General features: G+C 41.5%; 1 protein-coding gene across 1 annotated transcript in view; it reads left to right on the top strand.

The window, feature by feature from the left end:
- Positions 1 to 12,783, top strand: part of crybg2 (crystallin beta-gamma domain containing 2) — a 50,983-nt gene extending 38,200 nt beyond the window's left edge. Inside the window, exons 11-20 of the mRNA XM_062962744.1 lie at positions 269 to 411; positions 1,748 to 1,874; positions 2,985 to 3,017; positions 3,515 to 3,627; positions 4,355 to 4,484; positions 4,658 to 4,797; positions 6,497 to 6,620; positions 6,938 to 7,096; positions 9,177 to 9,336; positions 11,334 to 12,783. Of these exons, the coding sequence (XP_062818814.1) occupies positions 269 to 411; positions 1,748 to 1,874; positions 2,985 to 3,017; positions 3,515 to 3,627; positions 4,355 to 4,484; positions 4,658 to 4,797; positions 6,497 to 6,620; positions 6,938 to 7,096; positions 9,177 to 9,336; positions 11,334 to 11,422 (1,218 nt within the window). The 3' untranslated portion in view covers positions 11,423 to 12,783. The remainder of the gene's footprint in view (positions 1 to 268; positions 412 to 1,747; positions 1,875 to 2,984; positions 3,018 to 3,514; positions 3,628 to 4,354; positions 4,485 to 4,657; positions 4,798 to 6,496; positions 6,621 to 6,937; positions 7,097 to 9,176; positions 9,337 to 11,333) is intronic.
- The last annotated feature ends 1,325 nt before the right edge of the window (positions 12,784 to 14,108 follow it).

Here is a 14,108-nt window from a genome sequence, read left to right on the forward strand (position 1 = left end):
ATTTATTTATTTCCAATATTTATATCTTGCCCTTCTCACCCGAAGGGACTTTTCTGGATGTTGGACTTTTCTGGACGTTGAAATACTTGAATATGTATAGAGATTAGAATTGTGCATGAAATTTGTTTCTCCCGTTTGCTTCGTTTCTTTCGATACTTTGAGAGCACGTAACGGGAACCCCCCCTTCCAGTAGGGTTGTTATTTTATATGGTTGTGATTTCAAATAGTGACATGACACATTTGCCTGTGATGCTTCTTCCCTGGGCAGGACTTCTTGGACCCGGCCCTTGTGCTGTTTGAAGCCATGGACTTTGAAGAGGGTCCCAGCATTGAGCTCAGCGAAGCCCTGCCGGACGTCGAACTGGCCAATTACGGGACCACGACACAGTCCATCCATGTTCAGAACGGAGTGTGAGTTTCACTCGTGGAAAGGCTGAGGGAAATAATCTAAAAGGGAAGGGGGCCTGAATGGGAGGGTAGTTGGAAAAAGCAGGCAACTAACTACTCAAATAGTCAAGAGGACAGTGGGTTGTATAAGAATGGTTTGCAACCAATCTGGCTCCATGGAAGACAAATTCAAAGGCAACAGGTACATGATTCTGGCTAGGAATGGGTGAAGTTATAATGCCACATGTTTGTAGGATGATAGGTTAAGTAAAGATATACAAGGGCTAGCCAGAAAGTAGATTACGTTTTGGAATTAAAAATGAACAAAGTATAGGAGAAAACATTTACCATAGCAGTTGAAAGCCAGACCCAAATACCACTTCTCAACATAGTCCCCATTGAAATCTAAGCACATCTCATAGCGATAAAAGAGTTTGGAAAGTCCTTCCCCACCAAACTTTGCCACTTGGCTTGCGTCCTCAACCAGGCCGGTGTCCCTTCCGGCAGCTGCGCATGTGCATGCGCTCAACTTTACCCCACGCTCATTCTGGATCTCTCTTCTGTTTTGCAAATGCTTGCAAGGAAGGTTATGGCGACCGTTTTTTGGGACAGGAAAGGTGTGCTTCTTGCAAAACCTTAGAAGAGTGATCCAGGACGACCGTGGGGGAAAGTTGAGTGCATGCACATGCGCAGCTGCAAAAAGAGACGCCCGCCTGGTTGAGGATGCAAGCCAAGTGGCAAAGTTTGGTGGGGAAGGACTTTCCAAACTTATTTATTTATTTATTTATTTATTTACATCACTTTTACCCCGCCTTTCTCTCTGAAGAGACTCAAAGCGGCTTACAGTAAGTGGCAAAAATTCAATGCCTAAAAACAATGTAAAAACAACAATTCATATAAAACAATCTACAAAACAGTTCGTATAAAACAGATACCATTACAAAATAAAATCACATTATATAAAATTTTAAGAATGTCCAAGATTAAAATCCATTCATCCAGAATCCTCAAGTCCTTGTATCCTTTTATCGCTATGGGAAGTGCCTAGATTTCAATGGGGACTATGTTGAGAAGTGGTATTTGGGTCTGGCTTTCAACTACATATGGTAAAGGTTTTCTCTTATACTTTGTTCATTTTTATTTCCAAAACGTAATCTACTTTCTGGATAGCCCTCGTACATGGGAACCGAGAATTGGAACTATGAACATGGACATCTGTAGACAGTTCATGTTCCGGAGCTGGTTTGGCTCCAACGTTGTGAAGGAATGGCTTCACTTGCAAGACATTCAACAGGTTGTGAATGCTTTGGAAACGGGGTCATTAACATGGAGATTGATGTCGTTTTGCTCTCATGGCCAGGTGGGTGGCCTATGAAGGCAAGAACTTCTCCGGGGAGCAGTATATCCTGGAGAAAGGAGTCTACCGCAACTGTGAAGACTGGGGAGCAAACAATTTCCAGATCTCTTCCGTGCAACCCATCCTCCAGGTCAGAATCCAGAACGCTGCATCCATCTATCCATCGTTCAGAAATGACATCCCCAAGTCCCTTATGATGTTTCAGTTTGGAGACGTGGTGCTGAGTCACACATTTCTATCCAAGTCTGTGTCTCACCCCTTTCATTGTTTGTTTATTTATTTATTTACAGTATTTATATTCCACCCTTCTTTCTCACCCCGAAGGGCAAACATTCAATGCCTTAACATAGAATAAAGACCGAGACAAACACAGGCTCCGAGCTGGCCTCGAACTCATGACCTCTTGGTCAGAGTGATTTGTTGCAGCTGGCTGCAGCTGGCTGCTCACCAGCCTGCACCACAGTTTCTGAATATGATCTCCATTCCCTCCAACGGTTCTGTCTCCACACTCATCCCCAGGAAGCTTGGTGTCTCCATGCACCACAATTCCTTCCCTTGTATTGATTTAGTTTTCAGCATTCTCAGGTCGGGCTTGAAACCAAACTCCCATTGGAAACTGGAGAGCAATACTGGAGCAGGTGGTTTGATATGTTCCTATATAAGACAATTTCGCATGCTCTGATTTAAATTAACACTTTATTTTGAATCTGGAGGACTGAAACATTATTTTTTTTTTCAAGGGTAGCCATATCTGCCTTGGATGTGAAAACGGCACTAGGTTTGATTGGTGGCATCTCAAGATCTTTGTTTAGGTGCCTTCACATCACCTGTTGACTTATGGAAACTCTTAATTTTATAGAGTTTTCTTGAGCAAGGGATGCACAGAAGTGGTTTGGCCAGTTCCTTCCTCTGAACGATAGCTTATAGCACCTTGTATTTGTTGGTGTTCTTCCATCAAAGTACAACCAGACCCCAAGATAGGATGGGATCTGGAAGCATTGGAGAAACTTCTCCTTGCAACCCTGGAGATTTATGTAAATGGACTTGGAAATTTCACTTTGTGATCTCCAGGCTCATCTGGCATCTCTAAGTCTTTGTGTAGGTGCCTTCAAGTCATCTGACTTCGGGGAGATGGTGGCAGAATAGAAAAATAAATTATTATTATTATTATCTAACCACACCTAAAAGTTATATTATCAATTGCATCCCTTAATTTGTCTCCTTTCTCACCTTCTTCCAGGTTGGAGAGCACAGCCTACATTTTGTATCTAAGGTAAGCATTGGAATTTCAAAGCAAGGTACTCGGAAGCAAAAATATTGATAGAGTCTCACTTATCCAAGCTAAACGGGCCGGTAGAACCTTGGATAAGCTGAGTCACAACAATGTGGGAGCTGAAGTCCAAAACATCTGGAGGAGCAGAGTTTGAGAAACACTAGACGATGGTTTACAGTTCGATTAATGATTAAGGCAGGCTGGCAGTAATATGCACACACAGAATTGGTAACTCATTGAGATTATTTGTCATGGTCACATCATTTCGAGGATTCGGGAACGGCATGAATCATTTTATGAAAGTAATATTTGAAATGATTTAGAGAGGAGACACTTGCCATTTAGGAGCTGAATGCATCCCAGCTGCAATGAGAGGAAGGTGTGGAGTATTTCAGAATAAGTCAATGGGATTTGGATATCCCTAGATGTCCCAGCAATAAATCTTCCATCTCGGTTATATCCCTGGTTTGCTCATATCTGATCTGTTGGTTCTCCAGATCCTTCTCTTCTCGGATGCGGACTTCTTGGGGAACTACATCTCCTTTGAGGAGGATCAACCAACACTTCCGGAGAACTTCGTCCCACGCTCATGCAGGGTCAATGGGGGAAGGTAATGACGTTTCACCATTAGGGTATCTTCATTAACATAATAATTCCTAATACATCTGAACGGTGCGATTAGGAAAACACAGGCTGGATCTACGCTTCTACGAGTATAAACAGAAGCAACATTATATGATCATTATATGACCCAGATAATGCAGTTTAACCCCTCAAAAAATTATGTTGGGTTTTCTGGTCTGTCTGGCCATGTTCCAGAAGCATTCTCTCCTGACGCTTCGCCCAAATCTATGGCAGGCATCCTCAGAGTTTGTGAGGTCCGATTCTTTATGCCTTTTTGGACATTGTTCACATGTTGTTGCAACATTCAGAAAATGAAAGAACAACTGTTTTCCTTTTTGCATATTAGCCAGAGAAGTCCAAACCAAGTTGTGTTTTAACAATCAAATATCAACCTTGAGATTTTTGAGCCTTGATTAATAGGTGTAATAATAATAATATAATATAATAAAACTTTATTTATATCCCGCCACCATCTCCCCATGGGGACTCGGGGCGGCTTATATGGGGCAGAGGCCCAAACAACACAAGCACAAAATATAAGCAACATACAGAATACCAGAACCTTCTCTTTGGCCTATTTATATAGGGGCTCTCACATACCAGAGGGTAATTGAAGTTTTATGACTGGCCCGTTTTATGGCTGGCATCTGTTCTTTGTCAGCCGACCGGAGATTTCAAAGATCATGACAATAGGCTTCCTTATATCTTTTCAGCTGGATTCTGTATGAGGGCCCCAAGTATTTTGGCGAGCAGCATGTCCTCTCCGAAGGCGAGTATCCCACCTTGACCTCCATGGGTTGCCTCTTCACCACGGCTGTTGGTTCACTAAAGAAAGTCCCCATTGTAAGTTCTCACCTTGGAGGTGCTCTCTGGGTCCTTATTAAGCTTCTTCCCTATTAGGTTCTAATACTCACTTGCATCCATAAATGCCTTAGAACCAAATGCAGTTGACCCCTCTATACAGGTGAGTCTGACTCTCGACTCCACATGCCTCCCTGTCTGTCGTTCCCTCCTAGTTCTTCTCCGAGCCCTCCATCTTCCTGCACGGCTTGGAGTGTTTTGAAGGGAAGGAGATCGAGCTCAACTCAGAAGTACGGAGCCTCCAAGCCGAGGGATTCAATAACCACGTTCTCTCTGTGAGGGTCAAGGGCGGCATGTAAGTAAAGGGAAGCACAAGTCTTGCGTTACTTGCGTTTGCAAACTTCCTCCTTGATCGAATCGCCAGCATTTTTCTGGCATGTCCTTATGAGTGCCCTCAAATACCCTCCCGCTTTTAAGCAGTACCTATTTACCTACTTTCATTTTGCTTTCGAACCGCTAGGTAGGCAAAAGCTGGGCTAAAGGCCAGGAGCTCACCTTGACCTGGGCTTTGAACTGTCAGCCTTTTGATTGACAATATTTACTGCAATTGGTGATTTAACCTGCTGTGCTAAAACCTGGCCCTATAAATATATATAACTATATAACTATAACTATATACTGTATATACTCGAGTATAAGCCGACCTGAATATATTATTATTATTATTATTATTATTATTATTAGCAACATTTATACCCCGCCCTTCTCACTCCGAAGGGGACTCAGGGCAGCTTACAAGTTATATGTACATACAATAAATTATATTATTAGCATAGCACAATATAAGCATTATATATTACCATATTGTACTATACCACTATATTGCAGTATTATTAGTAATATTACATGTAATATATAATATACAATTATAATAGTGTATTATTATTATATTTTATTACATTACAATATTATCAATATTATATGTATATAAGCCGAAGCACCTAATTTTACCACAAAAACTGGGAAAACTTATTGACTCGAGTATAAGACGAGGATGGGAAATGCAGCCGCTACGGGTCAAATTCAAAAATAAAAATAGATATTAATAAAATTGCATTATTTGAGGCATCAGTAGGTTAAATGTTTTTGAATATTTATATAAAACTGTAATTTAAGATAATAATAAGACTTTAATAAGATAAGACTGTCCAACTCTGAATACCTATATACTCAAGTATAAGCCGACCTCAATAGAAGCCAGCCAGGACCCTCACTCGATTATAAGCCGACGGGAGCATTTTCAGCCCCAAAAAAAGGGCTGAAAAACTAGGCCTATACTCGAGTATATATATATATATATATATATATATATATATATATATATATATAGAGAGAGAGAGAGAGAGAGAGAGAGAGAGAGAGAGAGGTGGGATTACATTGGAGTTATATATATACAGGTATATATATATTTGGCTGGAGTTATACTGGAGTAGTGACTGATCTGATGGCACTAGAGATTGGACAGTTACTTTATAAAAACAAATTAGTTACTATTACAGTTCTAATTACCCTCTCCTCTCTATGAAGCAGCCATTGGCATCACCATTTTTTTTAAAAAAATAACTATTTTATTTCCTAATTTTTACAAAGTGACTAATACAATTGCTCTTCAGCTACTTTTTAAAAGATCTGAATAGTACAAAGTTACCAAGCATTGCTGGTTACCAACAGAAATAAGGCAACTGTGTCTCAAAAGGAATTGTTACACCATAGTTATTTAAATGTGTTTACACTGTTTCAGTTTGGTGTTTTTATTTTTTTATTTTATTGTGTAGCAAAGAGATTTTACCAGTATTTTGTTTGTGTTTGTTATAATTGTTTGGCCCTGTCCCTGGAGAAAGTCGGGAGAGAAGTTAAACAATCAGAAGAAATTGAATACAGATCTGTGCAGTTTCCACATGATGAAAAGGACTAAAAAGTATGAAAGGACGTGGGCTCATTTCTTTTTTTTCTCTCCCCTTATGTTCTGCTTCCTTGCCGATCCCCATGCGCAGTTGGGTGCTGTGTGAACACAACGACTTCCGTGGGCGCCAATGGCTCTTGAACTGCATGGAGATCACCAACTGGCTGACCTACAGCGGACTCCAGCACATCGGGTCACTTTACCCCATCAGGCAGGTGAGTCCCCAGGAGATGGGATTGAGGTCAGGCGGGGATTCCTGAGATCTCTAAGATCTCTAAGGATCATGCTTGCACCCCGTGCTCCCTATCTCCCCTTTAAAGAGTCTTCCTGTGTACCAGGCATGGGCAAACTTGGGCCCTCCAGTTGTTTTGGACTTCCACAATTCCTAACAACTGGTAGAGCTGAGGCATCCATACCTATTCCGTCAATGGATAGATTGCTGGACAATATAGGACAAGTAGCCTCTGCTGATGCAGGTTAATACACAGTGATGTCTTTTTTTTGTCCCAATCTTGTCTTTGTGACTCTCCAGAAACGAATCTACTTCCGTTTAAGAAATGAAGATCTGGACACCTTTCTCTCTGTCCCAGACGATGTTGAAGACATGAAAGCCGGGCGTGTTTTGGTCTCAGAGCTGCGTGACAGTAGCAGCTCCATCTGGTACTATGAAGACGGACTCCTCAAGAACCAGGTGCGGATGCAGGTGGCTCCTCACCAAGTCTCCATGTCAAAGAGAGTCAGGCACTCTCTCCTTGTTTCTCCATTTCCAGACACTGAAATTAATATATTATGGAAGGCTTTTATGTGCAGAATCACAGGGGCATGGTGTGGTTTCTGGACTGTTTGGCTGTGTCCTGGCAGGATTTTCTCCTGACGTTTCGCCAGCAGCTGTGGCTGGCATAAAGTAAATGGTACTCATGCTCCAAATAACACAGGCGAAGAAGCAAATAGGAACCGTTTTGCAGAGGAAGAAACAGCTGGGGAGTTGGAATAAAAATTACTGTATATACTCGAGTATAAGCCTAGTTTTTCAGCCCCTTTTTTAAGACTGAAAAAGTCCTCCTCGGCTTATACTCGGGTGAGAGTCCTGGTTGGCTTATATTTGGGTCAGCTTATACTCAAGAATATGTGGTACGTTTATTATTTTTCTCTATTATTATTGGTATTATTACATTTATTATTTTTCTCTATTATTGTTGCTACTATTACATTTATTTTACTCTATTTTTATTATTAATAATAATACATTTATTATTTCACTCTGATCTTATTATTATTATTATTATTGCATTTATTATTTTTCTGTAATTATTATTATTATTACTATATTTATTATTTTACTCTATTATTATTACATTTATTATTGTACTCTATTATTTTTGCTACTATTACATTTATTTTACTCTATTATTATTATTAATAATAATAATAATAATACATTTATTATTTCACTCTGATTTTATTATTATTATTGCATTTATTATTTTACTCTATTACTATTACATTTATTATTGTACTCTATTATTGTTGCTACTATTACATTTATTTTACTCTATTATTATTATTATTATTATTATTATTAATAATAATAATACATTTATTATTTCACTCTGATCTTATTATTATTATTGCATTTATTATTTTACTCTGTTTATTATTACATGTATTATTTTCCCGTATTTATTATTATTACATGTATTATTTTACTCTATTATTATTCAAAGGATACATAAACACATTTACATTGAAGAAGATGAGAATAATGATTGGATCAGTTGGACAGTCTTATCTTAAATTTGAGCTTGATGTAAATATTCAAAAACATTTAACCTACTGACGCCTCAATTAATGTAATTTTATTGGTATCTATTTTTATTTCTGAAATTTACCATTCTCGGCTTATACCTTAGAGTTTTATGTAAATATTCAAAAACATTGAACCTACTGATGCCTCAATTAATGTAATTTTATTGGTATCTATTTTTATTTCTGAAATTTACCACCTTCGGCTTATACTGGAGTCAATGTTTTCCCAGGGTTTTTTTGTGGTAAAATTAGGTGCCTTGATTTATATTGGGGTCAGCTTATACTCGAGTATATATGGTAATTTTATTAGTATCTTGGCTTATACTGGAGTCAATGTTTTGCCAGTTTTTTTGTGGTAAAATTAGGTGCCTCGGCTTATATTCGGGTCAGCTTATACTCGAGTATATACGGTACTTTGCCATTTGTAAGCTCCAGATGACAGCTGCTCCCTCTGAATCTCATTTTTGAAAATGTCTAAGGAGGTTACATGAGTCAGTAACATAATACCTTACATATTAGTGATATGCCAGGTGATAACAGTGGAGCCTTTGGAGCTGCATGTGCTCATCATGGCAGCTCATATATCTATGACAACAAGGAGAGCCAAGAAATGTATCCATGCAGCTTACCGGGTGACTTTGGGCCAGGCGCTCTCGGATTGACCGAGGATCAAGTGTGGAGGATGATAGCCAGCCACTTATATCAGCTTGGGTTCATTGGATGAAGGGAAGAAATATCAGTGTAATGAATGTGAGAGCTGTTCAGCAGTGGAACTCTCTGCTGCGGATTTGGAGGCTTTGGATGGCCATCTGTTGGGGGTGCTTTGAATGTGATTTCCTGTTTCTTGGCAAGGGTTGGACTGGATGGCCCACCAGGTTTCTTGCAACTCTATGATTCTACGAATGCATCAATGCATACACCTGGCTATTTTCATGCCAACAGACCCAACTTTCCTTGAGTTTCAGGTCGCTCCCAACATGAGTCTCCAGGTGATCGGTCCGGCTGGAAGTGGCTCCAAGGTGGTCTTGTGGTCCGAGAGCCGAGTGCCCCAGCAGACGTGGCAAATCGATTCCTACGGGAGGATCTGCAGCCAGATGTTTGAAGACAAAGTGGTAGATGTGAAAGGTAAAGCCTGGCGCAAGGGAAGGAGGTTAAATTCTGATTGAGCATCAGGAAGGAAGAGAGGTTTGCATACTGGACTATGACACCGGGTCTGGGTCCGCACTGCCATATAATCCAGTTCCAGAATGCATATTGACTGCATTGTGCTGGATTATATGAGTCTACATTGCAATATAATTCACTTCAATGAAGTTAATTTGCATTCTGAAATTGCAGTGTGCATCCAGCCTGGTTGTTCAAATCTATGGACGTGACATTGAGCAAGTCACACTCTCTCAGCCTCGGAGAGGCAAACCTCTTCTGAACATGTCTTGCCAAGAAAACCTGTGATAAATTCTACTTTAGGTTGCCATAAATCAGAAATGGCTTGAAGGCACACAACTACAACAACTACAACAACGTGTTGTTGAAGGCTTTCCTGTTCATGTTATAGTTGCAACAGTTAGAAAACTAAAACTCAGAAATTATTATTACTAGTGTTATCATTATTATCATCAACATCATTATTACTGTCTGGTCCAAGGCTTTCCTGGTTGGAATCACTGGGTTGCTGTGAGTTTTCCGGACTGTATGGACATGTTCCAGAAGCATTCTCTCCTGACGTTATGCCCACATCTGTGGCAGGCCTCCTCAGAGGTTGTGGGTGAAACGTCAGGAGAGAATGCTCTGGAACATGGCCATACAGCCTGGAAAATTCACAGCAACCCAACAACATTTTAGTATAAAGCAAATCCGTATTAAGAGGTTGTTTAGAGTAGTAACTAGAACATGTTGGACCAAAACTTAGGAAATCTGGGGTTCTGGACCCCGTTGAATGATGATGTTATTTTAATTTGGGAGCCATGTGTCAAAGTGGCTGAGGGGAGAAAGGAAGGGGCCTGAGGCTGTGACGAATGGTGGGAGTTGAAGTCCAAAACACCCGGCAAGAGGGCCAAAGTTTGCCCAGGTGTCAAAGGGATGACTTCATGAGTTCTTGGTTGGGCCCGAGGGGGAAAAGGAAAGGGCCTGAGGCTGTGAGGAATGGTGGGAGTTGGAGTCCAAAACACCTGGTGGGAGGGCCACAGTTTGCTCATGTGTCAAAGGGATGACTTCATGAGCTCTTGGTTGGGCCTAAGGCTGTTAGGAATGGTGGGAGTTGCAGTCCAAAACACCTGGAGGGCCCAAGTTTTCCCATGCCTGGGCTACCCTATGCCTTTTGTAACTGGAAACCTGGCAACCAATTATCCCCAGAACACACCTAAAGATATCTTCCTATGTGTTTTGTTTTGCTTCTGTGAACTATGTTGACCGAGCTTTGCCCCATGTGAGCCGCCCCGAGTCCCCGCGGGGAGATGGTGGCGGGATATAAATAAAGTTTTATAATTATTATTATTCCCACTGCACCCCTAGTTGGACCAAGGGAAGGAGACGGAAACATTGGGAGAAATGTGTTTACTAGACATGTCCAAAAAATCGTTTTGAATCGTATATCGGAATTATTTCGGATTGTTCTTGCTTTTTGATACGCATTCTGAGACATTGTCTCACAGCGCAACCAGCAATGTAATTCGAACCATTGTTGGACCATTCTCTAATTGTCTCTTAATGTTTCGTTAATTTTTTTCCCCAAATTTTTTTTAAAAATATATTTTTAAAAATATTTTAATTTTTTTTTTGTTTCTGCAACCTACCTTGAATGGGCAGCGCAGCCTAACATGGCTGCCACTCCCTGGCCAATCAGAAGCTTCCACGATGGATGCAAAGGTGGGGGCTAACGTCCTCTGTGTCCGCATGGAAGATTGCCATACAAGCCCGCCGTTTTAGAAACATTTAGAATCATTACGAATTTTCGGAAATATCCGAAATGTTGGGGTGAAAAAATCGGAAATACTTTCTATATCGAAGCGCCAGCGCCCCCTACTTTAGAAACGAGAATTTAAACATTTTTTTCATCGATCGGACAAGCCTAGTGTTTACTATACTCTACTCATCTGTTTCCTCTTGTTTTTTTTCCTGCGCAGGAGGGAATGCCTATGACCACGATCACGCCATCCTCTGGGATTCCTCCGAAGACAGACCCACACAAATCTGGCACGTCGAGGTGCTCTGAGGAAGCCAACTTGGGGAGGGTGGTGCTGTGTTCGGAGTGTGTGCCAGAGACTTTCCTTGTCCAAGGAGCATTTTTTGGGAGCTGTGGACTTTTTCCTCTGTACAGACCAGACTCTTTCTTCTTGGGACGGGGCCGAGAAGCAAGTGGCTTTCCGACCTCTCTCCGAGCAAAGCCCAAGGGAAGACGGAGCTCTGAACGGTGGCTGGTCCAGGACGAGAGACTCGCGATGTATCGGAACCTGGTTTTGCAGTGTTAACATGGTGGGACTTTGGATTGCAGGGACAATGGTATTATCTGTCACCTTTTTCACCTCCCTTCAGCCTCCCCTGTTCTCCCTGCGCTTCGTTTTCGGAAAAGTCTATCTTCCATGCAGTCATCCTTTGTTGTGAGCTATCTCTGTTAGATTGGACTAGAGCGGACAGCTATGCCCATCAGCTTGACGGACGGACGGAAGGAGAGAGAGATCTGTCCTTCGAGGAGACGAAAACTTCTGAAAATGTTTTGTCGACGGAGAGCAACACCTAAATTTTTGGACTCTTTTAAGGGTGTGACTATGGAGACTGTCACAAGCTGAAAGCTTTTAAAAACGGGATACGTGTGCCTACAAACCTCTATTTATGTCCTTGTGTACGATAGCATGCCTTTTATAAACTCTCTGCTTGGTGGGTTGATTGGTCGGGTTCTGTTTTTGCCACTTAATTTGCTCTTCACGAGCCCGCGGTTGGCACAACGGGTTAAACCGCCACGCTGCTGAACTTGCTGGCACTCATTTTTTGACTCTGTCCTAATCTGCAGTTATTAAAAAGCCCCTTTGTACTACAGAGGAAAAAAATGTGTGGTTTCAGTTGTGTTGTTGGCCTTTTTTTTCATTTGAGCTTCCAAATGGCACCTTACTGAGTTTGTGTGCAAAACTAGCTCACTTGTTGCAAAAGTGTTTCTGATTTCAACCTTTCCCAGTCCCCACATTTTATCACATGTATAGCATTAGAGATGTGCACAAAAAAATTCCTTTGTTTCCTTCATGCTATCGTTTCGTTTCGACTGTTTGCCTACACAAAAGAATGATGACATTTTCGTAGGAAACGGGAGGCGACAAAAATAAACGCCACACAATCATTGTTTTGGCCCCATAATAATAATCAGGTACTGGCAGAGGACTGTTGGAAACAACTGTGGAATCCGTGTGCTGTTCATGAGCTCCATCTGCTCTTTGGTGAAACCATGGAAGGTCCTACTGTCACAGCAAATAATATGGAAAACTATTCTGTACCACAAATAAAGCTTGACCGGTTTTGGGTCTCACAACCCAATGGCCTTCCCTGACTATTATAGGTCAGGAGGTTATGTATGGGTTACGGAAATCAATCTTTACCTAAGCGTTGATGTTGCCATTTGTCCTTTCAATCAGTAGAGGGCAATGTTAGCTTCACACGATACAGGTGTGTTTGTGTTGTGCATCTTCAGGGTGACTGGTGACACACACATGCACACACATACATGTGTGTGCCAAACTACCCTTGCTGAACCCGAAGCCCCTTGTTATTGGGATTTTGGCCAGGATCCCGTCCAGTCAGAGACGCAAATGCAAAACCTGGGGTGAGGTCAGGACTTCATTTGAGCAGGGGCTAATTAAAAATTAACGGGGTCTCCCATGGAGAAGGCTTTTATTTCGCTTCCCTTTGCAGCCAAGAGAAGCCGCTTGCTTGTTGCCTGACCTGTCGAGTCAGGTCAGTTCAGGCCGTTGAAATGCCTTCCTTGTGCAGGAAAAACTTTGCTTAGACTCCATATCAAGCTTGGGCCAACTTTGGCCCTCCAGGTGTTTTGGACTGCAACTCCCACCATTCCTAACAGCCTGTCATGATCTCCAATCTTCGACATCTCCGGACACAGAGCAAGCGCTGACAAAGAACAGATGCCAGCCATAAAACTTCAATTACCCTCTGGTATGTGAGAGCCCCTATATAAATGGGCTACAGAGAAGATTCTGGTATTCTGTACGAACTGTGAGGCTCTCTTCTTCCAGTTGTGCTGTGGGTAAGTCTTCCACAGAAGAAAGTACCAAGACACACGCTGGTAGATTCCAACAGGTTTTATTGTACAGAATACCAGAATCTTCTGTGTAGCCCATTTATATAGGGGCTCTCACATACCAGAGGGTAATTGAAGTTTTATGGCTGGCATCTGTGTCCGGAGATGTCAAAGATCGGAGATCATGACAGGCTGTTAGGAATGGAGGGAGTTGCAGTCCAAAACACCTGGAGGGCCCAAGTTGGCCCATGCCTGTTCTAAAGTGAACTTATCATGGGGTTTTCTTGGCCTCTCCAAATATCCTCTTAAGAAGAAAGTGGTTGAAAACAGGAAGCCTCCTCCCACCTGTTTTGATTGCGATCTGAAAATGTGGTTCGTGCTTTGGTGCACTGGATGGGAATCTGTACATCAAAGTTGACTGATGTGAGCGAGCCATGCGTGCATCCTGTTTGAAACATTTTTAAAAAGAAGTTCTCGGGCATAACAGGACGACTGTTAGCTCTGGGGTAGAATATTCCGGGGTTGCGCTTTTTAAAAAATACTTCCCATTCGTTAGGTTTTTATATGAATATAGAACACCACCTGCAGCTTTTTGCTTAACTGATATAAGTAAAGGTAAAGATTTTCCCCTGACATTAAGCCTAGTAGTGTCCGACTA

This window comes from Anolis carolinensis, unplaced genomic scaffold, assembly GCF_035594765.1.
Source record: "Anolis carolinensis isolate JA03-04 unplaced genomic scaffold, rAnoCar3.1.pri scaffold_10, whole genome shotgun sequence".
Classification (NCBI taxonomy): domain Eukaryota; kingdom Metazoa; phylum Chordata; class Lepidosauria; order Squamata; family Dactyloidae; genus Anolis; species Anolis carolinensis.